Source organism: Triplophysa dalaica, chromosome 5 (assembly GCF_015846415.1).
Source record: "Triplophysa dalaica isolate WHDGS20190420 chromosome 5, ASM1584641v1, whole genome shotgun sequence".
Classification (NCBI taxonomy): domain Eukaryota; kingdom Metazoa; phylum Chordata; class Actinopteri; order Cypriniformes; family Nemacheilidae; genus Triplophysa; species Triplophysa dalaica.
This window is the reverse complement of record NC_079546.1, coordinates 10,366,594-10,390,928: the sequence shown is the minus strand read 5'-3', so window position 1 is coordinate 10,390,928 and position 24,335 is coordinate 10,366,594. Positions and strand designations below refer to the sequence as shown.

General features: G+C 38.0%; 1 protein-coding gene across 12 annotated transcripts in view; it reads left to right on the top strand.

The window, feature by feature from the left end:
• ppfia2 (PTPRF interacting protein alpha 2) overlaps positions 1-24,335 on the top strand; it is a 165,987-nt gene that overhangs the window by 81,973 nt on the left and 59,679 nt on the right. For 2 of the 12 annotated variants that reach the window (XM_056749395.1, XM_056749396.1), the window contains exon 1: positions 2,399-2,799. The exons of the other annotated variants lie outside the window; for them this stretch is intronic. In XM_056749395.1, coding sequence (XP_056605373.1) covers positions 2,719-2,799 — 81 coding nt within the window. In that variant the 5' untranslated portion in view covers positions 2,399-2,718. Of the gene's footprint in view, positions 1-2,398; positions 2,800-24,335 lie in introns of those variants that run through there. 12 annotated transcript variants of the gene reach the window in all.

Here is a 24,335-nt window from a genome sequence, read left to right as displayed (position 1 = left end):
TAGAAAGAAGCAAAGCAAATTAACTACAAGGCCTTAGACCGGGATTTGGAAATAAATTTCCTTTTCGGCTGAACTGGAATTGTTTATAAGGCAGCAGTGAGACAGATTCATCTGTGCTCACTGTGTCTGCTGCTGTTTTTGTAGCAGGAGGAGTGACGGGGCTTGGCATGTTTCGCGGCCACAATCCAAGCCTCCTGGTCTGGCACACACCCCATGGGAGAGTCTCTCTCTCTCTCCCTCTGTCTCTCTCTCCCTCCCTCCCTCCCTCTCTCTCTCTCCCTCCCTCCCTCCCTCTCTCTCCCTCCCTCCCTCCCTCCCTCCCTCCCTCCCTCCCTCTCTCTTTCTCCCTCCCTCTCTCTCTCTCTCTCTCTCTCCCTCTCTCTCTCCCTCTCTCTCTCTCCCTCTCTCTCTCTCCCTCCCTCCCTCCCTCCCTCTCTCTCTCTCTCTCTCTCTCTCTCTCTCTCTCCCTCCCTCCCTCCCTCCCTCTTTCTCTCTCTCTCTCTCTCTCTCTCTCTCTCTCTCCCTCCCTCTCTCTCTCTCTCTCTCTCTCTCTCTCTCCCTCCCTCGCTCTCTCTCTCTCTCTCCCTCCCTCTCTCTCTCTCTCTCTCTCTCTCATTCTCTTTCCCTAACTCTCTACCTCTCTCCCCTCCCTCTCTCTCTCTCCCTCTCTCTCTCTCTCCCTCCCTCCCTATCTCTCTCTGTCTTCCTCCCTCTATCGCTTTCTCTCTCTCTGTGTCTTTGTGTGTGCGTCCTTTCAGGTTGCTCAGAAGACCCATCTGGTGTATCTCTGTATGCCTCTGTGCCCTGGTAGGACAGTCGGAAGAAGAGACACGGATTAATACCATCACCTATTATCTTGTGATGGAAAATATTCATAAAGATGGATAAAGACTGCATGTAGTTTTCTTTTTGGCTAGCTTGCTGCCTTCCATTTGCGGAAACAAAGTTGTGAATAACCGATTAAGGCACATTTACATAGACATTTCACAAGGCTTTTAAAACCACTGTGCTAGAATCATCCCACAAATCAAAACAATTGCATCACCATTACATATTTTTAGTCATTTATGGCGGAAGAGCTCATTTAAAGGAAAAGTTCACCCAAAAATGATAACTAAGTCATGAATAACTCACTCTCTTGTTTTTCTGAACCAGTATACATGAGTTTGTTGTGTTGAACACAAAGAAAAATATTTAGAAGAATGTTAACAACTGACAGTTCTGGGGCACCGTTGACTACCATAGTAGAAAAATTGAAATGTAGTCATCTATTTTCTCTTGGTAGTCAATGGTGCCCCAGAACTGTCAGTTGCTAACATTCTTCCGAATATCTTACTTTGTTTTAAACCGAACAAAGAAATTTATACAGGAACAACTCGAGGGTGGGTAAATGATGACAGAATTTTTCTTTTTTGGGTGAACTGTTGCTTGTGTGCAATACAAAGGAAAACGTACAGTACTTGCATTTTACTTCATGCTACAAAACTTTTGTAAAAATTACTGTTTGGAAAGGCAAACTTTTTTATCATTGTTGTATATGTTAAGAGATGTAAACAAACATTTTCCCTGTGACCTAAATGTAAGGTGACATTTTTCAGGTAAAGGTAGTTTTGTCATGTGTTCTGTTCAACTGGTGAAGTGTACTAACCTTTATGGCACATACATGTTGAGAGCTATACAGAAAGATCTGGGGTCTCTGATTCAATAAAGTCGAAGATATGGACCCTCACTTAGCCAGGCTTTATAGATTTGATTATCTTCCTCAACAATGGCAACATGTATTCTCAGAATAGCTAAGCAATGGAGCCAAATTGAATGAGGCTTTCACGTGCGCCCTACTCGGTTGAAAGAGCATTAAATTAAAAGAGCTCTTCTATTAACTGAAAGGAAGTTTATCTTGGTCAATACTCGTATTAAATTGTTAAAGTGGAATTATTTCACGAAGAGGTGAAGTGATGTGGAAGAAATAAATCGTATTGATCCCAGTCCCAGAAGACACGCCCGTGGACCACCCCGAGTTTGTGCGCTGACCGTTTGACGCGCAAAATTGAAATTCAGTTTTTTTGATCTGATCCGATTATCTCACTTCATGCATCATCACTTTTAATCATATTGATCTGACAGGAAATTGAAAAAAATAATAATCTATTTTAAATAATGATTCAACTTTTTTGGATTTGCGGATATCATTTCGTTTAACAACAATGATGTTTTTCATTTTGTTTATGGTGCAGATAAGCGAATATGTGCCTCTGCTGTGCATCTCTCTCAGCATCCGTCCCAAACAGGAGTCCTTCGTGTAGCTCCGCCCAGTTTAGATTCTGATATCTGATTGGCTCACCGGGTCTTTGACGCTGTAATAATGATGTGAATAGGCAGCAGCTTATCGAACAGATGGGCTGGTCCAGCACACGGGCTCACACCATCCGTGCTACGATCATGGAGCGTGCTGCGCTATATATCAGCCTACTGATGATTTCACATCTCTGATCGATAAATGTCAAAATTAAAGTGACTTTTATTCACACAAGGCGCCTGTCTGTGCACGCAAAAGGAACGCAGTTGCGTTTTCTTTCCCTCTTTGTGGATGTGAGAAGTCCAGCATCAGGGTCTGATCCCTGATCAGATAAACTTGACGACAAGGATTTAATTCACACTTTGCAATCGGAGGATTGTTTTGCACACTGCTGATCAATTCTGCATTGCATTGGCGGAAATATGATTTTCTCGGACATGAACACGGGGAGTAATTCCCCGAAGGTCCACCCGCCCAACGGGACGAGATTTTATACATATCAGGCGAGTATTTAAACTTGAAGTATTTCCACAATGCATTTTAATAGCCAAATATCTCACACAAACACGTTGCTATGGTTATTTATGCGCGTAATGTTTGTCATTTGAGGTTAAATTCGCTTCTGAACGAAGATAAGTACATTTTTTGTATTGTTATTTATAATCGTGTCGCGACGAGCTCGCGCAATAAGGGTGTGCTCAGAGTTTTAGTTTTGCGCGGAAAAGGCAGAATTGACAATTTATAAACACGCAAAAACTATTATGATCTATGAGGTTTAAGTTTAGATTAAGGCGTTAACCAGCAGCACAACTGAGCGCGAGAGCCGCCGTGACAGAGCGCGTGCATTCCTCTGGACGCGCGCTCTTTCACAGTAAAAACAGCATCTGACTGTGAGGGCAGTAAATTAAAGCCGTGTCCTTTATAGTTGATGTACTGCATATTTTTTGAAATTGCACGTATACTTATAATATTGTTATTGTGGTACAAGTTATGGAAATGTCATCGCTTCATTTGACTGCTTAATGTATAATGTGCATCAGTGTTTTACGTCATCCACGAATAGTGGAGAGCGGGGCTAGTTGTCACAACAGAATAAGTTGTCTAAATAGGATTTCAACTAAATAAAAAATATAATGACATCACATTAATTAAAATCCCACCATTATATGAAAATATACAAAATTTTGTTTAATGACAACGTGAACCTTTATTATAAACTAAATGTATATTATAAATATATATACAATTTCACGAGAATATTTTTAATGTAGCTGAATTCTCACATATAATTTAAGGTCCTTTATAACAAAGGTGCTGATGATATTCTTTGAATAATCTTATGACGATTTTTGCGTTTTGTTTGACACCAACTATACTACCACTATACTACAGAAGACAAGCTTTATGTAATCAAACTTTGACTCATTTAACCCTATCATTACTGATATATAGAGCTTTTGACATCTTCAGCCTCGCTCACTTTCAATTATTCTGCACAGGCTGTATATTTGCAAAAAACGAATTTCTACACTAGAAACGTATTGAAGGCTCTTTGATAATTACTCACCCGCGGTGTATTTTCTTGATGTGCTGAATAGCATGCACTGCTCAGCTGTGACCCAAATCTCATGCATTGGAATGAGGACGCTGTCTTTAGATATTGATTTTTGTAATGTGAGGCCATGGTAACCAATCCAGCGATGATATCGGAGAGAAAATAGAGAGAGGATGATTTCATCGGTGTTGTTGTCAACAGGTGCTGCAGATGCTTGTTTAACTGTCTGCATTGATATTTGTTTGTGGATTCTAATACAGGTTTATTTTTGCTTGCCTGGCTTATTTGATTTTGTTCTGTACTATGGTTTATACAAATTCACGTCTTCCCATTTGTGCAATATATAAATGTGTATAAGCGTGCGTGTTTACGCATGCTTACAATGTTGAGAATCTCTCTTGAGCTTGTCATTAGCCGTAATGTGCTCCGTAAAAGCAGCACTGTCTCTCATACTTCTGTTTATTTTACATCCACTATATAAATGATAGAAATGCAATGCATTTTCACCTCCTTGAACGGTATAGTGTATATTGCCCAGCGTCTCCAGCACTTTGTAATGTAGTAGGCATAATATTTCTCACATTTTTCTTAAGCATTCCTCACAGGACCTGGTAAACATCGCACAGGGTCAATATTAGCGTTGGCATACACTTTTGGCAGCAGTTTGTGCATTCTCCAAAGACATGTGTATGTCTGTGAGTTTGTGTGTGTTATACTGTAGGTACAAAGGGTTCGGCAAGTACAAGGCTTGTTTTGTTAATGATGACAATTTTTGCGTGGCTTGATGTACGTGTTACCTGCAGTATCCTCTATGCTTGTTGTTCACCTGCCTCCGGTCATGGTGGTGCTTATGCGGGTGACATAGATTTCATAAAATAAATAGATTATAGTCCTGCTTTTATCATAAAAACGGCCAATATACAGTAAGCAATGTATTGCCCCCAGCATCTGGGGGATTGTCATAAAGTGCAGAGAGAATAAGTTGATTATCTCGGCCTCTTCTCTCGGCCGGTGACGGTTTGGGCCAGCACTGATAATAATTGCCAGGCAAGGATGTAGTCATAGACTTCCTGTACCGTACCCAGTGGAATTAGATAGAGAATGAAGGATTGTGGGGGTCTTTGGTGTGTTTAATTGGGGGTGATCATTGTCTGGATATAGAATAAGAGCTCAAAATATACTTGAAATAAACAGTTAGCTGCATCAAATTGGTCGTATGGGCCAACGTTGATTTGTAATTCTGGATTTTTCTCAGTTATTTACTCATTTAGTTATCTAGACGGTAGCTGTACAGCCTACTGTACTTTTAAGACTTCTGTGTGTAAGGAAAAAGAAAAGAAATACCGCACAATATCAGTGCTTGCAAAAAAGTTAAATTGAATTAGTATTAAAATCGTTCGGTCTCATGACCTTCATCAGTCATATACAGAAGACTTCGAAAAAACTTCTGTGTGTAAAAGGTCTGTGTTGTTGTTTAACATGTAGACATCTTAGAAGTCAAGTGGCAAAAAACAGCCATGTCCCTGCCAGCCGTGACATAATAAAGCATGAAGCTATAAACTGCATCTTTCCCATGTAATTCATGTAAAGTTTTTGCTATATTCAGAAAGAAAGGAGACATGATAAGCAAGTGTCTGTTATGTTAGCTGCTAGGTTCTGCATTATGCTGGGTAGCCCACCCACATAAAAGTATAATTGTTCCAGAATCCAGAATGCAGTTGTAAATTAAATATGAAATATTATGTAATTGATTGAGACAATTCACTTTTTGTAGGAAACAAGTGTATTTACATGTCATTTTGTGCCTGGTTTAGAGATGATGTTACGGTCAGAATACAAATGAAAGATTTATTGTACAAGAAACCTTTTAACATTATTTTCCAAAAAAAAAACGAATGTGCAGAATATGTATGTATGCTTTACATAACTGAGCTGGAGGATTTTAATGAAAGGAGAGGTGACCCATGAGCTGTTTAATTTTGAAGATCTTTCCCTCAGCCCCATCACAATCATGCCCCTGAGCAGGTTCCTTGACCCCTAGGATGCTCCATGAGGATTGTCCATTCAAGGAGTGTGTAATTGTCTTGCTCAGGCATAAGTAATGAGAGAGTGGTGAGAAATGATGTGGCTCAGAGATGACAGAACATTATTGAAGAGCTGGATGAAGAGGGATCGTGATTGATAGAGAGAGAGGGTGTGGGTTTAATCAGAGTAATGGCTTGACCCTTCTTTGCCATTCACACAGGGCTCAGACCAGAATACTTAACTACTTATACTAGAAGCAACGCACAGGATCCGCCTATTCAAGTATCCTTGTTCAAGAATCAATATTTGATGTAATGTTGAGATTACATTTAGGCAAGCTACAGTGGATTTAAAAATATACATTTTGCCAATATGTGTGTTCTTGAGGATTGGTCACATGACATTCACGATAATAACACAACCGAAAATAGCACACATAGTTGTAAAACTGACTTTTTATGACGCTGTCAGACTTTAGATATATTTTAAAACATTTAACTTAAGGAGACAGAGCACCCTTAGTTGCTTGGTAACAACAGGATAGTGATCTTCCCACAAGCAATTGGTTCCACTCCTGCCCATAGCTTCCATTGTTTTTAAGGGACGCCTCATAGAGATCTAATGCATTTGAATCGTCCAGAGCCTCTCTTCGTGTTTGAAGCCATCACCATCCACGCATATTCACCTCGTCATTACATAGCAGACTGTCTATGATTACCCAGGATTCAGTGCTCTGTCCTATTGTCTGTAGACCTCTTGCTATCAGCGTCTGTGGTTATGTAATCTTGTTCAATCAGAACTGATTAGCACAAAAAAACACTTTTAAAAACGCCCCAAGATGAAGACACAATGAAAGGGTTAGCATTATTTTACTTTAATTGTGTGCATTAATAAATAAATAAATAATGCGTCGCACTCCGTATTGTAATACATCGGCATATCAGTATTATTGCACTACTGCATAAATTCAGTTTTAAATGTTTACCTTCACTGGATATTTTAGCAGTTTGGATTATTTCTGCTGCTATATTATTATTATGTATTGTATTATGTATTTCAATGTTCACGTCCATGTTTATGCATGCACACATATATTCTTGGATTTCAGACACATATGGAGAGTTCATTTGCTGAAACAGATAACCATGATTTTTAACCATTTTGTAAAAAAAATCTAAAGTTTCCAAGCTTTTTTATTGTGCATTTCAAGTCATAACTTATAACTGTTCCCAGATTGTTTTGATTAAGTAATGATATCTAAAAAAATACTGCTAACAAACACAAGAAAACACAATAAAAACATGATTTTTTTAAACGTGATTCTTACTTGCCTTATCTTATTGCTATTGTAAGTTCTCTTCATTATCTAGGGCTTAATCGCGACTAATCAAAAGCAAAATAAAAGTTTTTGTTTACAAAATATGTGCGTGTGTTATGTATGAAAATACACACACGTGCATGTATATATTTAAGAATAATTTACGTGTATATATTTTTTTATATGAGCAGTATATATAATTTATTATAGGCTATAAATAAAATGTATTGGCTATAAATATATATTTTAATGGATATGTGTGTTTTTTATGTATACACTATTATTATACACAGTACACACACATATATATTATGTGAACAAAAACTTTTATTTTGCTTTCGATTAATGGCCCAATATGTACAGCCCTATAATTATCCTAATTTTCTTTCGAGATCTTCATTTTTTTTATTTAGAATTATTTTTTCAGAAAGATTTTCGGATTTCTTTAACTATTTTCTCGTTGTGTATGTTTTGTTATAAATACTGTATAAAGACCCATTGTACAGATCCTTTCACTACATGCCATACTGTTTATGGTTATATAGCCTACAGTACGTAACAAAACTTGAAACGTGAAGAGACTAGTAGGTTCAGTTCAGTTGGCAACTAAGTGAGAATTTTAAAGAGTTAGGGGTTACTATATTTTGCCCTCACTGTAAGAATACACCTATGTGAACAATGCATATTACAGTGTTGTATATACAAGAAATTTGTCAAAAAAACTGACTTTCAACTTTCAGGTAATTCCTTCTACCTGAGATTTGTGTCATAAAAGGCTTTTCCTGAGGTTGTTGGGGTTTGTCAGAAGAAAGCTTGAGACCAAATCAAATCTTTGTTCTGGAACACAGGTGGCACTTTGGAAAAACAAATTACATGCAGCCACAAAGCGACAGTCTAATTTTGTTCACCCACCACTGCCCTGCTTCATTCGGTAACAATTATGTATTTAATTTAATGCTCTATTCAATCAAAGGTCAAAGCAAAGACAAAGCCTGATTGTTACATCATAAAGGACAGGCTATCATTGAGCCTTGGGTATGAATTTGCTGGATGCAACAAAGCGAATATGTAGAACTTCAGTAGCTTGGCTTATCAAGCATTGGTCTGTTTGACTATTTGAGTGTAAATCTGCCTTTCAAGCCATTAAAGAGCTATCATCACAAGCCTGGAGCTAGCAGTGACCATCCTCAGCACATGTAGTTTCCCTCTGTCTCTCTGTTTCTCTCTATCTCTCTTCTTTCCCCTTGCGTGCACATCGTCAAAGCAATTAAACACTTTTTTCAGCTCCGTCTCACTCTCTCTATCACAGGGCAGACACACTCCGATGCTGTTCCAACCACATGTCATGAAAACATACGTCTGTATCGCACCTCCTCATTAAAAGAGCAACTTTTGGTCTTGTTTCGGCAAGCAGTTTAGGGCGCTGCAACGATTTGCGTGGGGAATTAAGGGGTGCTATTGGGGTGTAACTGAACGTCAGCACTGTGCTATGTTAGCGCTGCGATTTTAAATCACACACAGGCCGTCATCAAATATGAAGAGGCTGATAAGCAAATGCATTGCTGTTCAGAGTTAAAACGTGACCATGCATCAGCTCATTTATGGGGTGAATTTACACGTGTGGTAACGGAATATTGTGAGAGAAAATTGTTTGTGCTGCTCTTTGGCATAAAAGAAAAATATATAATTTTGACCCATACAATTTGTTTTGGCTAAGCTACAAATTGCTACCTGTGCTACTTATTACTGGTTTTGTGGTCCAGGGTCCTACGTTTAAGATGCCATGTTATATGTCACATATCTATGTAGACACTAGACGGCTAGGATTGGAAACATACAACCTATAACACCACTGTCCACAAGCGCACTGCCAATACCACCACCTTCAAGATACGCCTCTCTTTTTCGCTCATGTACGCCCAAATAGGATTATAGTGGCGATTCCCTACAGCAGATGTGTACATGGATTAAGCCAACAGGGTGTGACTCGTGACTTTGACGTAGTGTTGATGTTCTTTGAACCGGGAAGCGTCATTATTTCTAGTGCTGCAGCATGACCCAGAACGAGTGTGGTTAGCTGGTGTGTATTTGTTTGACAGTTTACGGGGAAATTACTTACTTGAGGTGTGACATGGTGCATTGTGTCAAGGAGTGAAGCATTTATTCAGATCAGTTAACTTCTTGCGTTGAGACAATATATATTTAGTTTACTACTAAGCATAAATTGCGCTTAAAACACTATTTTTGGGATCGCTTCATGCGGAAGGTTTGCAGCCGCCCATGAGACTGTACGGCGCTCTGCCTCAAGAGAATTGTCAGGTTTTATCTATTGATGATTTTTTACTGGAAGGCAGGACTTCTTTATTCTCAACTAGTATACATTTTTCCAATGTACAATGCAATAAAAGCCAATGCTCTGTTAAATGTTCATACATTTTTGTTGGATTGCTCTGAAAACCCTGTTGTTTTGTGTTGTCCCCACAACCTGACACTTGGTTAGTTGAAATGGTTAAATTGTTGCCATTTGTAGATGTGTGTTGGGCTAATGTTGGTCAGTCTGAGTACACAAAGAGCCAATGCCTCAAGGACAAAGCCTATTGGCTTTTTTACTGAAAGGTAATGGCTCCCACTTAACATTGCAGTTTTACCCGATCATTTTTTTCATGAGTGGTCCTTCTGCAAGGTCTGCAAGGTCATACCTATGGTGATTATACATGCACAGACATGGATTGGTTGTGCTTTTTGCAGTATTAGAGCATGTCTGGTCAAGAACAAAAGAAAGGCATTGTGTTTTCAAGGATCAGACAGACCCCCTGTTGGGACAATGCAACGCTTGACCTTTTATTTGCCACCTAATGGTCAGCGTAGTTGCTTGTAGGCGCCTTTCTTGAAAATTCAAGGACATCCATGCGTTTCCTGAATCCAGCAGCGTTATAAACGTGGCCTATTTTCCTGTGTATGTATGTTTTAATCAGTCCTTGTGCATTACAATCTCAGTGGGGCAGATGTGAGGGAGTTTGACCCACTTTGATGGATTCCACAACGATTAAAGGATGCGCGAGATTTCCAAAGCACTGGATCCCTGTATGTGTGTGCATGTGTCGGCTGGGCATCAGGCCATGTTAACATTGGTCGTGATGTGTAGAACACTTTTCCTCGGGTTAGTGTGTCATTGTTTTATGTAGTCAAGAATGTATTTCATATAGGGGGAGAAAGAAAGTGGTGATTGATTCCCTATCCTTCTTTGCCTGTGTAATGCTCTATTTTATGTAAAACCTACTCTCTAGTCGTGTGAGTTGTCTTGCTACGAAGCATTTTTGGGTAGTGTGGTGTTCTTCTAAAGAGATCTGCAACACCTGGAAAAAGCTATCTGCCATTCATTTCTTTTTTGATGTTTTATTATTTGGAGAAAATTGGCCTTGTGGCATTTCAGGGAATGTGTCCTTCTGGATACGGTGCATTCATTTTGCAATGTATTGTGATAAGCCTAATGAAACTTGTCATTCAAAGTGGCACACGCACCATGGAAATGTCAGTTATGAAAAAAAAAATGATTAATTTATTAAATACTGAAAGGTATCTGTAAATAAGTCTGTATATTAAATACAATTTCAAACAGATCACTCAGCTTTGTGTTTGCCGTAATTTACACCTTATATACAGTAGGCTATACATTCTTGGCTGTCTAACATGTTTAATTACTGTTTTTTATTTATTTATTTATTTTCTTATATATTGTTTGTTTTCTGGACACCTCGATAATAAGTCAAATGCAAGAAAGTTTCAACTTAATTTTTATAAGTTACAGCATCTCACCTCTAGGTGAAATGACTTGTAAAGCCAATTCATTCATGTCTTTGGTTGTGAATTTATTATTTTGCATAACAAATTAAGCTTTCCATACGAACAGATACGTTTTGAACTTGTTTGTAATGTTACGTAATTTCACACACTCTACACGTAGCTCTTGCTCTCAGCACAAACCGGGTGCATATGTAGGTCATTTGAGATTCAGCACAGCTCTAAAGGGAACCATTAGCTGTTCGAGCACATGCAGATCTGTTCTTTACAAAATCAATATACAAGCTGACAAATAGCCTTCTTTATTTGAAATGCTGTAATAAAATGATATGTGGCCTCATTTATTTTTAACAGATCAAATGTGCTAAAATCAGTAAGAGAGATAGGGTGAGGAAGACTACTTCTGTCCTTGCTCTCTTTGAATGTCCTTAGTTTCAACTCTTTATTACCTCCCTATCTTCTTACACATGATGCAGCTGGAATGGCGAGACTGTGGTCAGCACATTTGTCACGGTGGCTATAGCAGTCATTCACTGCCTTCCCACGCAAGTCTTTGGTTTTTTCGCTAACACCTTTATTGTCAGAGCAGGGTGAATTTGGCTAGAACACGTGTGTAGATGAACAAAAGCCTTTTAGATGTCCCACTTCCTTCATTTCTTCATTCTGTCTGTGAATGAAAGGGAATGTTTTACTTATACTTTCACCTGTAATGTTACACCCATCATGAGCTAGGTTTCCATTACCCATTAAAATGTGCAAATAGCACAAATACACAATCGAGACACGTATATATCACGCACGTATGTGTTTTTTCAGGCAATACGATAAAGGCATATTTCGCGAAACTGCAATTGAAATATTTTTATCATATTACACGCGTTGTATGAAAAAGTTGCATTACCATTCAGTTGGATTCAAGGATTCACATTAAGTTATATCATATGATGGCCCAAATCCAGGAAAACAAATGAGTGCAGCATGGAGACTTTTTAGGAACAGTGAGTTTATGTAAAAATATGAAGGGAAATATTGACATTTGAGGTGCAGTGGCCTCTCATTTATTAGCATGCGCATTTGTAAATAATACAAGTGCACTAAAATCCCCCCAATGTTCAATTAAACAAGCACTTGCCATTTCATCTTTTATGAGATGTCCGAAGGGTAGAAGCAGACTCATAAAGCTGTAGTTATGGGAATATTTCACCTTTATTTGTTTGTTACAGCGGTCCAATGCAGAAAAGAGGCTGATAAAATATGAAATAGAGGAACATATTTGCTGTTAGTGGCGGTCAAGTGACGTCTCGGTGATTACAATGAATTGTCGTGGCCATGTAGTTTCTTTTTGTCTTGGCCGAGGAGGAAGTGAAGCAAAGCAGCTAACCATGGTGTTTGGGTATCTGGCGTGACCTTTGGCATCACTAGATTTTGCTGACCTCAGACAGTGGGATTTAAGCAGAACTTCTGATAAACTTGGGCAAATGGTTTGGCCCCCAAATAACTTTCTATCTTGGTTTCTGTCCTACCAAGACAAATGTGATTGATATGTTAGCGCTGAAATACCTGTTCTCGAAATCGTTTCCCCACATGCACAGAAGTTTACATAAAGACGTCCACCCAAATACTGGCAGAGATTTCATCTGAGCACACTGGGTGTGGGAGATTAGGATGCAAATTGAAGAGCGGTCCTTCCTGTGGCAGCACACAGTTAATGGCATTGCCTTAGGATGGGCTGACATTCAGCCAAACGATTTCAGAGAAATCAATAAACTTGTGCGCTGAAGACATTTTAAATGCCCATGGCGCTCGCAGAATTTCATCACTCCCAAACTGACTTCCTGTTGATATTGCGGCAGTCCAGTACGGTCAGCTATAGGGAGAATGACCTCTCGATCAGAAAATCTGAATAAACTCTGCTGAGCTAGATGACATTTAAACGGCATTGGTGTGTCCAGGTCTATACGTATTCGATTTAGCCCTGCAGGAAAGACCAGCCTAGATGGTCACCACCACATGCCATGTTTTATATACCGGTGCCCAAGTGATACATGGAGACAGCTGTCTGTTAGTATTAACATGAATGTGCTCACCTGGGACACGCTCTTCTTACAAATACAGGATCTTCATGCTTCCAACCTTTGCTTATAGGCACTCGGGTCTGGTAATGGAAATACTCTGGGGAAATCATGAAATGCTGATTGGCTGAAATGCACATGCCCCACCCCTTTGCCAGCAACTGGTGCAAGAGCTGTCAACGTCAAAAGCATCAGAGAAAAAGAAGATAGATTAGTTAAGAAGCAGGCAGCATAAGCAGAAAAGTACACTCTAAAAAATAAAGGGGCTTAAATGGTTATTCACAGCGATGCCATAGAAGAACCACTTTGGTTCCAGAAAGAACCATTCAGTCAAATGTTCTTTAAAGAACCATCTCTTTCTTACTTTGTAATAATCTGTAGAATTATTTACCACAAAAAAAACATTTGTGAAACATAAAGGTTCTTCAGATGTTAAAGGTTCTCAATGGAACCAAAAGGTTCTTCTATGGCCTCGAAGAAGCAGCTTTTTTAAGAGTGTAGAAATTGCTAGCATCCATAAAGAAGCTGTACAACAGGCCCTGGAGGACAACAAGCATCAGTAAACGGCTTAAAAAATGGAAAATTAAAAAGTATTTTCTGAGAACATTCTTGCCTACAATCAGTAAATTGAGATTTGCTCAAATGTTCCTTTCTGTATAATTTTCTCTCCAAAGTTTCGACCAGTACTCCATTAAACCCAACAGTCTAAAGGTCTGTTCTTCTGGGATGCCCGTCAACAAGATTCTGGACTTGTCAGATTTTTGGACATATTGTGCCAGGGGATAACCGGGAAGTAGTCAATTACCCAAGCTGTGGTTTTCTTCACATTGTCTAGCAGTTGTTATTGAACGCCCCAAAGGCATACAGATAATATAGGGAACCCGTAGGGGAAACTAAAAAAGGCAGCCCTGTCATTCACCACTGCTCTATTGTAGACCTATCCTGGTGTGCAAAAGTCATAGGCATTTGGTTGTGTATGTACATCTCGCATTAGCTCTCTCAATGAAAACTAGCACCACTCTGGACCTGGATAAAAGATAGATGGTAAGAACCGAACAATCCCGGAGGACCCTGGGTGCTGAAACATTACAGTATCTTCATCCCGCAGGTATGGACTGAACAGACTCAGGTGACCTCAGCAGCCCAATGGGATAAGAGTCGCATCAAGTGTTTTGCAACCCATTGAATGCACCCGTAATGTTAGCGCTAAGAGAGAGTACACAACCTTCAGAGTCCTGTGGCTTTTTTCGCTTTCAGATTACTCATAAATGAGTAGATGATGACTCAGGTGGGTTCTTATAAGCTTTTGTACTGTGAGCGAGATCTGTGCAATGAATAAATGCACATGAATAAACAGGAGCCATTTGAAGCTACAGCTTAATAGGGAAGACACAGCTGTGAGATCTCCATGGCTAATGGAATCTCAGTAAATGGTTTCTAAAAGAGAATAAGTGTTGTATATATCAGGTTTATGTTGTTTAATAAAACAGACACTGAATGTAGAGCACATGTCCGTGTGGTTTCTGGTATCATTGCGGCATAAAGCAGAAGTTGAGTTTGTCTCTTCCATATAGTGACGTATTTTCGGAATACAAAAATTAGGCAGACTTTCATCCATCGGTAACTGACTGGATTGTCTGAAGTTGGGCATTGCTAACAAAATGGAGGAAGACCTGAAAGCTTTAAAGAAAAAGTCAATATTCCATAAAAAAATAAGAGTAGTACATTTCAATTACATGGCGACTTTTAACAGCAAATGTCAACGAAACACGGGGAGCATAGATGTTCATTTCATTATAAAGGTTTCTGGTTGTTGTGCCTCAATATTCATTTTGCTATTTAGATAACCAAAAACTTGTAAATGTATGTATGAAATGAGGGCTGGGGATATGCATTTTTGATCCAAAGTGCCACGTCCCATTCAGAATTACTTGAATTATTATTCAGAATGAAATGGAACGTCCTTTTGATTCGCCAACCACCAAATTTTTTAAGGTTTGTTGAAAATGTTTTACACATCCACGTCATCATTTGTTTGGTCCTTTTCATCTTGTCAGTACCTGTTGATCTGATTTGTGGAATTTGACAATACATCGCAAATGTGACCTTCAATGTGCTTCCTCTACTTTAAGTCTTTCTGGAATAGTTATAGCAAAAGTCTTTGTTTGATACACATCAAAGAATTATTTCTTCAAAGAATAGCAGTACACAGTTGAAACTATAAATAAGATATTGTTTCGGTTTGTGTCAACACATTTGAGCTCTCGTGGTTTTGGGATTGGGGGGACTAGCTGATTATTGTGCAGATACTCTAGTACCCTTAAACTTACAGCAAAACACACAGAATATTTATGGGCTACCAAGATAACCCATGCGTCTTAAGTTATCAAAAAATGTCAAGATAATCAAAGCACTCTTCAGGCGCCATAGCATTTAGCTTTTAGTTGTCAATAATTCAGCAAGAAAAGATTTTTGATATTTCATAAAATGGTGACCCGTTTGTGGATTTTGAAGGAGGATGCGTTTTGATGTGTGATGTAGGGCCTTGTTAAATGAACTTGATGACACCTGGTCATTTTGATACGGATTAGCTGAAGAAAATAACTGATTTAACACTTGGAAGATGAATAGTTTTATAATACTACAAATGTCTGTTCTGCTTTCTGCCCATATTTTGACCAAGATGGAAAATCAATATTTGAGCATGACTTTATTTGAAGGGAAGCACAGTCATTATTGAGTCTTGTGTGTCTTGCCCGCTGTAATATTTAACCAAACAGCTGGGATTGAACTTTAAATATCCCTATGTTGTTTTAGTGTCCATGATTCACTACAGAGCAGAAGATTGCTGGGAGAAACAGACTTTGATAGACACATCAGCCGAAGTGCTCGGCACAAATCAGTTTGTTCAATTGATTCGATCTATGGCTGCTACAGGTATAGACATTGTGATTCTATCTATGTGCTTTTAAAGAAACCTACTGAGCTGTGTAGCTCTGTGTTATCTATATTACAATGCACATACTGTATGTTTTCAGTATGTGTATATAAACACGAACATTGTCATTATGGGTGGCGAAATAAATGTTCACTGCATACACTTGTGCACTACTACTGTATGAAACAGGCCCTAAGCTTAAATACATAAAGATGTGTCAGTAACAAGTTGCAATATTCCATCCAGGACTTGACCCTCATATGAAGACATTTCTATAGCTCTGGGCTACTGAATTATTCATGAACACGTTTACTGTATGCAACAATCCGAGGAAAACACACAGGGAATAAATCCATTATGTGTGAGTATTCTGCATTACATTGGGAGGATAGAAGACGACATGCGGGATGCATAATATACAAAAAGAGTGAAGGATACTTTACATCACGCCAGTGAGAAAACACTTTGAAGTCTGGTGGATTATTACAGTTGAATACAGTTGACAGATGTTCCTTCATAATTATGCAGAGCTTCTTGAAGGCCTGCTTTTCTCCAAATAGCGCTGCATAATAACCAAATGGATGAGGGCGGACAGTGAGACGTGTTTGGACATTAGTTTGTGCATCTTGGGAAGAATCACATCATCACACAACATTTCTCCCTGTGCCTTTTTGCATTGGTTTAATCATTTGAGAGCGATCGCTTAAGCATTTGATTACATTGGTGCTATTACAATTCATTATCAGAGCATTTATATTTAATTGATGCAACAGTCAAATCAGCTCAACCATCTTTACATAGTATCTGTACTCATGCTTTGGGGATAAGGGAATAAAACAGAATGTTTTTCCGACAAATAATAGAAGGTATGTTTATCATTAACTTATTTGGAAGCGCATGTTCTCCCTGGGCTGCTCAGTCTGGTGTTGAAGTGGTGGTGCGTGACAGCGAACTGTTGTCAAACGCTAAACCCGTAAAGCGTGACGTGATTAAAGGCGCCAAGCGGTAATGTCATTTTCTCTGGTTCTCATTCATGGGACACATTCATCTTTCTTTACTCAACGGGTTTTTATTATTGCTCACACTGTTTTGGTTTAACCTTTGACCATTTTAGTTTCAAATTTTTCCCGTGATGAGCAGGTCACTGTGAAGGCTTTGATTGTTTAACTTTCTAGAATAAAAGTATATTACTCCATAGTGAGATGATAATCCACTAAAATGCTTTAATCTGACAGTGAAAATTCAATGTATTGATTTTAGATTTTGAAAACTAATTAAAATTAATTTCTTACACAAATAAGAATTGATGTATTTTTAAGATCGATAAAATCCAGAGAAACATTTGATCGCCCCTGTGTTTTGGAAAATAACAAATCATTAAAATAATCAAACTGTAATACTCTTAAATTGTAAACGAATGTCAGATATATTGATACATTCTATAATTTATTAAAGAAGTTTTGTATTTATGTTGACCTATTTGTGACAGCAGCACTAAGACATGGTCATGACTTCAGTTTCACAACTCTGAATCTGAAACGAATTTGAATCAACCTCATGAAACACAATTTCGTGACTTATTTTTTTTAATGCAAAGATGTGCACTTACAAAAAATAAAAACGAATAGTTGTGCAAAACATAGGATTGAGTTGCACAGCACTTTGAAACTAATAGAGCATCTTCAAGTGTGCTCGACTCAAAAATTTCTTCCTTTAATCTTCTTTCTCTGAAAGTGCTCAACATCATTTTCACCCTTTGTTCTCACCTTTTTTTATGTTTGACATCTCTACTTATTTGTCTTAAGAGACACTGTCCTTTGCATTTATGTTTTGTTTGCTTTTTGCCTCATGATTTTGTTATTTTGTTCTTTCTTGCATGCTTATCCTCTTCAGAAGGGATAGATTTCTGAGTTCTGCTTCGGCGGTCCGAGATGACGGCTTCAAGAAAGGTTTTGTGTTGTTATTTTAATATTTTCAGTTTAAATGTTGTTGGGCTCATGCTTAGGTTACAAAAACAGCAATATTCTTGTGGCTCATAGACTAGTGGGTTTCCAGATTATTTATCCGGTCATCTGGTGTAGGCACAATATAGTGATTTGTAAAGCACTCTGGCTAGTAACTTTATCGACTCATTTGCATTATTTGCAAAATCTTCCCTTTTATGTAAAAGGCACAGGTACTCAAAAGCAGTCCTTACCATTGAAACTACATATTCAAAAACCATATCATTATTTTTGGGGGACCATTAAGTTATTCTAAATAAAGATCATATCTTAACACTAATCTTTTAATATAGTTTCATCTTATTTCAAATGAACGTAGTGCAATCTTGCTCTTCTCAGTGAGTAAAGAACATTTCATTGTTCTCAAAGTAATAAATAAATGATCATTTATTTCTGTTCAGAACCTCTGGTATTTAAACGGATTCATGCAGAAGTACATTTTTTGAAAGTCCTCTGACTGTAATCACATTTTTCAATTTGGAGATTTGTGATTTGTGGATATAATTGTTCCAAGAAGTGATTAGTGTTTGTGTGCCAGGTCTAGAATCATTGTTTACAAGAGGCCAACTTGGCACATTACCTTTTGCCTGGAAATGCAATGCATGAAATATCTGTATCAAATGTTGCAATGCACGGTATTCTTTTTGAAATGATAATCAACATGCATACTGCTATTAACCTGGCTGGGATTTTGTACTATGAGCGCATCAATCTTGGTGTTGTTTATGTACATGTGTGTGCGTGTATGTGGTTTTCTTCTCACAATGCATTTTCTCCTTGCCTAGATTTCTTTAGTTGGGTTGACCTCACTTATCATGTTTTGTTCTCTGAGATGCTACTTGAGATGCGAACCATTTGGTATTTGATAGACATACTGTATCCCAGATCCATAGACTTATAAAACAATTCTGCTGTTGAGCTGAGCCAGTGTCACACAGTTATGTTTTAAAGCTTTGCTTGTCCTCAAGCAAGAGTGAGATGATCACTCAAAGAGACATCACACTCTATACCATCTCCAAGTGAGTACTAAGACGTGATGGACAGGCTCAGTAAATAAAGTATGAAAAGGCACCTCAAAGACGCTCTATGTCCAAACCAGCTGTCCATCAACACCCTTCACTTTAGTCTGCCATGTTTCACACAGCATCTATAATTTAAGCATGTGCAAGTGACACAATTCCGTAGCGAATCAATATGGACCTGAAGTCACATGATTGGCTGTTTATTCAATATTTATAATGAGCTATTCTTCTTCCTTAGGAGTTGATGAAGATAAATGACTTATATAAGCTGTATAGATAGACAGTGTAACACACAGCAAAGTTGAGTTAGTCATTTATTATTGTATCTGTCACTGTTATTTTGATGAGGCAATTGACAATCTTGCAAGGATTCACTAAAGATCTTTCTGTAATTATGTGTTCAGTCTTTAAACTTTTTGTATGAATAATAATACAGTATATATAATATAATATTCAACAAAGATTTATTTTCTAAACACAGACATGTTGGTCTTTTCATTAACATTTAAATCAACTCTCCTGTCAAACTTGCACAAAATGACTATACAGTGAGAAACATCAAGTCACTCACATCAGTTACCAGGGAAGTCACGTATTGAAATCACTAAGTGTGCTGAAGTTCTTAAAGCGACGTTTACCCGACGGGGCAAACCCAATCAGCATACAAGTCATCCCTCCATTTCGCTCTATCACTTTTAACACATTGAGTTAGGAGGAGAGGTAATTCAAGAAATGAGAGTCAATTAAACTGGAATAAATGAATAATATTTCCATAATTCTCCATGTGCTAAAGGTTTTGCTGGCTGAGCTCTTGATTGAGCACTTGAGTTGGCCCACTGTTCTGTGCTTTCGCATAAACCTCTGAATTTCTGCCCATTTCCCATTTCTCACTTCTTATTATGTTTTCATTACGGATGATTCTAAATCAGATTTTTCAGTCAAAGTCAATTTGTTTCCGGTTGAATATACAAGTCCCTTTATGGTAACCGTCCCATTTGTAACAGAATATTTTGTGTAATACAGACGAGGGTAGGTCACGATTGTTGACTAGTCGTCCAACAACCATTAATTAGAACAGTTATGTTGTTGTGTAAAAATACTTCATAAAGATTTACCCGACACACACCAGGCCACACCGATTGAAAGCAAAAGTTTAGCGTAACGCTGTGTTTTCAGTCAGGAAGGCTGGAATCCTGGATTTATAGTCTCATGAAGATTTTAACCACATTCTCTTGAGGAATTCTCCACTTCCATCCTCATGCACACAGCTGCCAAACTACCTTGACATGTGTTCTCAGTTCAACCTTCACAACCGCATCCATTTAGTCCCACCGGCTGCCTGCTGTCAGATCTTCTAAATGGTCGCTTTGAATCTCTCGAGCCCTCTCGGAGGATGAACAGTGCGTGTCTCAGACCTCAGAGTGAATTTATCGATGACCTATGGTACGAGAATGGTCTGATCTTATTTCTGGGAGAAATGTTGATTTTGGGTAATATTTGTGCTCTACAGCGTGTTACAATATTTCGTAATCGCTGCGCATTATGAAATGTAACTAATAAGGTCACTAGGTAACTCTTACTTTGTTTTTGCATTACTTTTTCATTTTCTTTTAAGTGTCAGCATTCCCAGATAACACAGATACGTCTGTAAGATGTCTGCTAAAGATCTTGCTATCTGTTAATCATCTCCTGTTTAAAAACATCTGATATACGTCTTAGGGCAGTTTTAAATACATTCTAAATGATAAACATCTTACCGACATCTAGTTGTCTATATGACATCTGACTGAAGACATCTCTGAGACGTCAAATAGAAGTCGGATATGTGCTATAAGGGTTGTTTGGAGGTGCAGTTTTGTCAAGTGGAAACATTGTATTTCCATATTTTGTTAGTATTGTTTATAAATCATTACTATTGGTCACCCTATATCTAACCAAGGAAAAGCAGTAAAGAGAGTTTGTCAAATTTGACCAAAAAGTTTTTCCATTTCCTGAAAAGTAGCAGTTTTGGAGTTACAAGGTTTCCACCCTACAATGATTTGTAACGTGTATGTACGTCTGCCTCAACACTGGATGCGTTAGATTCGTACCACCCTGTTGTTCAATAATACCACTAGGCAGCTTGCCAGAGCACATCCACTATACCTTTCAAACCTTTCTCTGACATTTTACTTAAAATAAACCTTTGTGTGTCAGTATAGACCGTCTTCTTCACTATCTGTGATTGCTGAAATACCTTTTTACGAGCAAATATTAACCTTATACCCTTGCGCTACCTGGCAAAATCAATATGTGCTTTTTCACTTCCTTGAAGTACAGTAGAGATGGACAACATAGTGCACTCCTTGTGCTGTTTGATTGTTCTGTATGTAACATGTTTTGTTGAATTCCTATAGGAGGGCACAGTTTGATAGGTTGAAGGCATTTTAGGTCTGCCTTTAGTTTTGACATGACAGTGTGATTTCTCAACAGACACTGAAATGAAAAAGCTCCACCTGTTGTACAGTCCCCGGGCCAGGTCTAATCTTTTTCTACTTTGAGAAGTGATGGTAGAAGCTCTTCATTTCTATTTTACACACTTCCCAAAAAGAGATTATGCGGGAAATGTCTGATCGGATCATCTGTGAACAACAGTGCATGTATAACCTGGAAAATTGACCCTCACAGTATTCCCGACTACAGCTATTATGTGAAAAATCTTTCAGTTTACATTAAGATTATATGAATTAGATTTAGAAAACATATATTGCTTAGGTATTTAACAGAGTAATAGACTTTCAACATTAAAACTGCATGATAACATTATTATATGTGAAGAACCATGCAAAGCACGATATTGGGCCCCTCCCATCAGCTGTCAAGCACCTGGTGCAATGGCATAGCCTAAACCTACATTTTTGGTTTTGCAGTCAGTAAATTATCATTGTATTAATTGCATTTAATTTTATTATTGTTAACATTATATAGGTTTCATAAGTTTTGTTTCTGCATTTTGAGAGAGGCTGCGTATTATGCTTTTTAGACTGCGGTCCGCCTCTAGTGTTTGAAAGAAAGAGAGTACTGCTAATTTTTAAAGATTGTGGTAACGTATTTTATTATCTTGGCAGTTTTATATCATTCCAATTTGGTTTGGTGCTTAATACCACATTTTTTATGGTGTGACATACTCAGAATGCATAATTTAATATTGGCAATGTCATTGCCACGAGCGGGCCCTAGGGAGCATAACCCGGCCATTACAGTGTGCAGTGTTTTTGAAATAATAATAAGCAAAATCATTTTAAAAACATCTGGAAAATGAATTTGGTGAATATTAATTAAAGAAGCAACAAGAGCAGACGTTAAAGAAATTACAGACTTGACCGACAACAGTGTCTTGTGTAGTATGTTACTTACATGTGTTGTTCAGAACACAAGCAGAATGGCTGCTTGAATCCAGTGGCAATGTTCTGTATGTTCTGTATGCTTAACAAGAAACAGACGTACAGCCTATTGTTCACCATTACACGGACAGTGAAATTTCTGGGCATATTTATAGTAGATGGAGATACGTACAGGCTGTCTATCAGTGCTTTGGAGTATGTTCTTGGTGAAATGGATCATGTTCACGTTTCAGTGACATAATTGAAACTTGGCAGCAGAAAGTAAGAGCTCACTCTTTAGTGTTGTTATAATGATGAAATGGTCAGTCAATGAACAGTCCCTCATTGCTTTTTCCACCACATTTTCTTCAAAGCCCACTTTTGACACACCCGTCGAAATGAATAATCTTCCACTGAATTTTATGTATGATTTGTGTATTTCCAGTTGTCTTCATCAAAACTTCATACAACATTTGCCTTCCTCCAAGTTGATATTAATAAGGATTTAAATTAGCCTTTCAGTTACAGTGTCTTTCATACAGCATGATTTAGATCAGTTATATTTATTAGCTTTAAAAAAGCTATGCGAAATATGCAATGCGATCTTCAAAATTTACATTTAAAAATTGTTAAGCTTGAGACAACAAAACTGCAGTGATTATCAGCGTAAATGAAAACTGATTACAAAATGATTAAAACCTAAACTTAAGATCAATAGGCCCATGTACCGCCGGGGCTGTGGGGTGTCCCGTACGCCACTTCCTTAAGCAAGATTCATGTCTGAATGTTGTCTTTCTCCTTCCATCAACCTTTTACTATCTTATGAATATGAAGTGGTAAAAGTCTAAAATAATATTTAAACATAGTCATTATTCTAATTGTAAATTGACTAAATTCTTCCACAGTCAATGTGTCCGACTGACTTATCTGTCATAAATACTAGCAGAGATGTTCAAGGTTAACTTCAGTAACCTCTGTCATGTAGCTTAACCTCTTCATTGGATTTTGCTATCCCCCAGTTGATGAGATTTGGCCATAATTAATAGCATGTCAACCATGCCTCTCACTGTGGCCTAATGATCCCCAACAATTAGCATCTGTTTTTAGTGTGTCGCAGTAAAAGGGGTGCTGCCCATGGAAGGTCCCCATGCGTTGACAACGATTTAACCTTTCTTGTTTGTTCAATTTACTTCTCATAATGTGGAGATGTGTAGAAGGTTAATGTATGTAAAGATAGTTGGGTAGTGATTTGTGAAATAGGTTTTTATCTAATTTTAGTTCAGGTTTAATGTTTAGTGGCAGCAATAGATGAATTTAGAGACACTTGTAGGGTCTAGCATGCTGAAAGGGTTGTGCTTTTGCATGCTGTTATGAAACACTCCTCATGTTTGTCTCTAAATTTGTCCCTTTTAAAACACTGCAGTTACAGTTTTTACAACACCGCCTTCCAACAATAACATGTGAAGACAATTACTGCTAAGTTTAAATTGCCTGATGTGGGTAATAATTCAAACATTAAGTATTATTTCTTGGTTTCGTTACACAGTATTGTGGATTTGGTTGTGGATGTACTGTATATATTGAATGAACCAATAGCGTCTTCCAAATGCATTCTTTGGATAAAGGCATCTGCCTAATGTATGTAAATGTACACGACCAGATGAATAATTTCTTAAGCAAATTGTATTTTAGTCATAATCAGGATCTGAAGCAATTTTCTAGCAATTTTAATTATGTTGTGCTTGATCATTTGTAGGTGTGCCTCTGGAGCCACTCTTTGGCCATATTACGTTTAAGTTATTTCAATCTCTAAACATCGTAGCACAGAGATCCATGTTATTGCCCCCTTTGACTTTGGTGGTGTGTAATGACTGATTGTGTAATGACTGATCTCTATTTTAAGCATGAAAGTCAAAAGTCTGTTTCATTCGGCTTCATTAGAC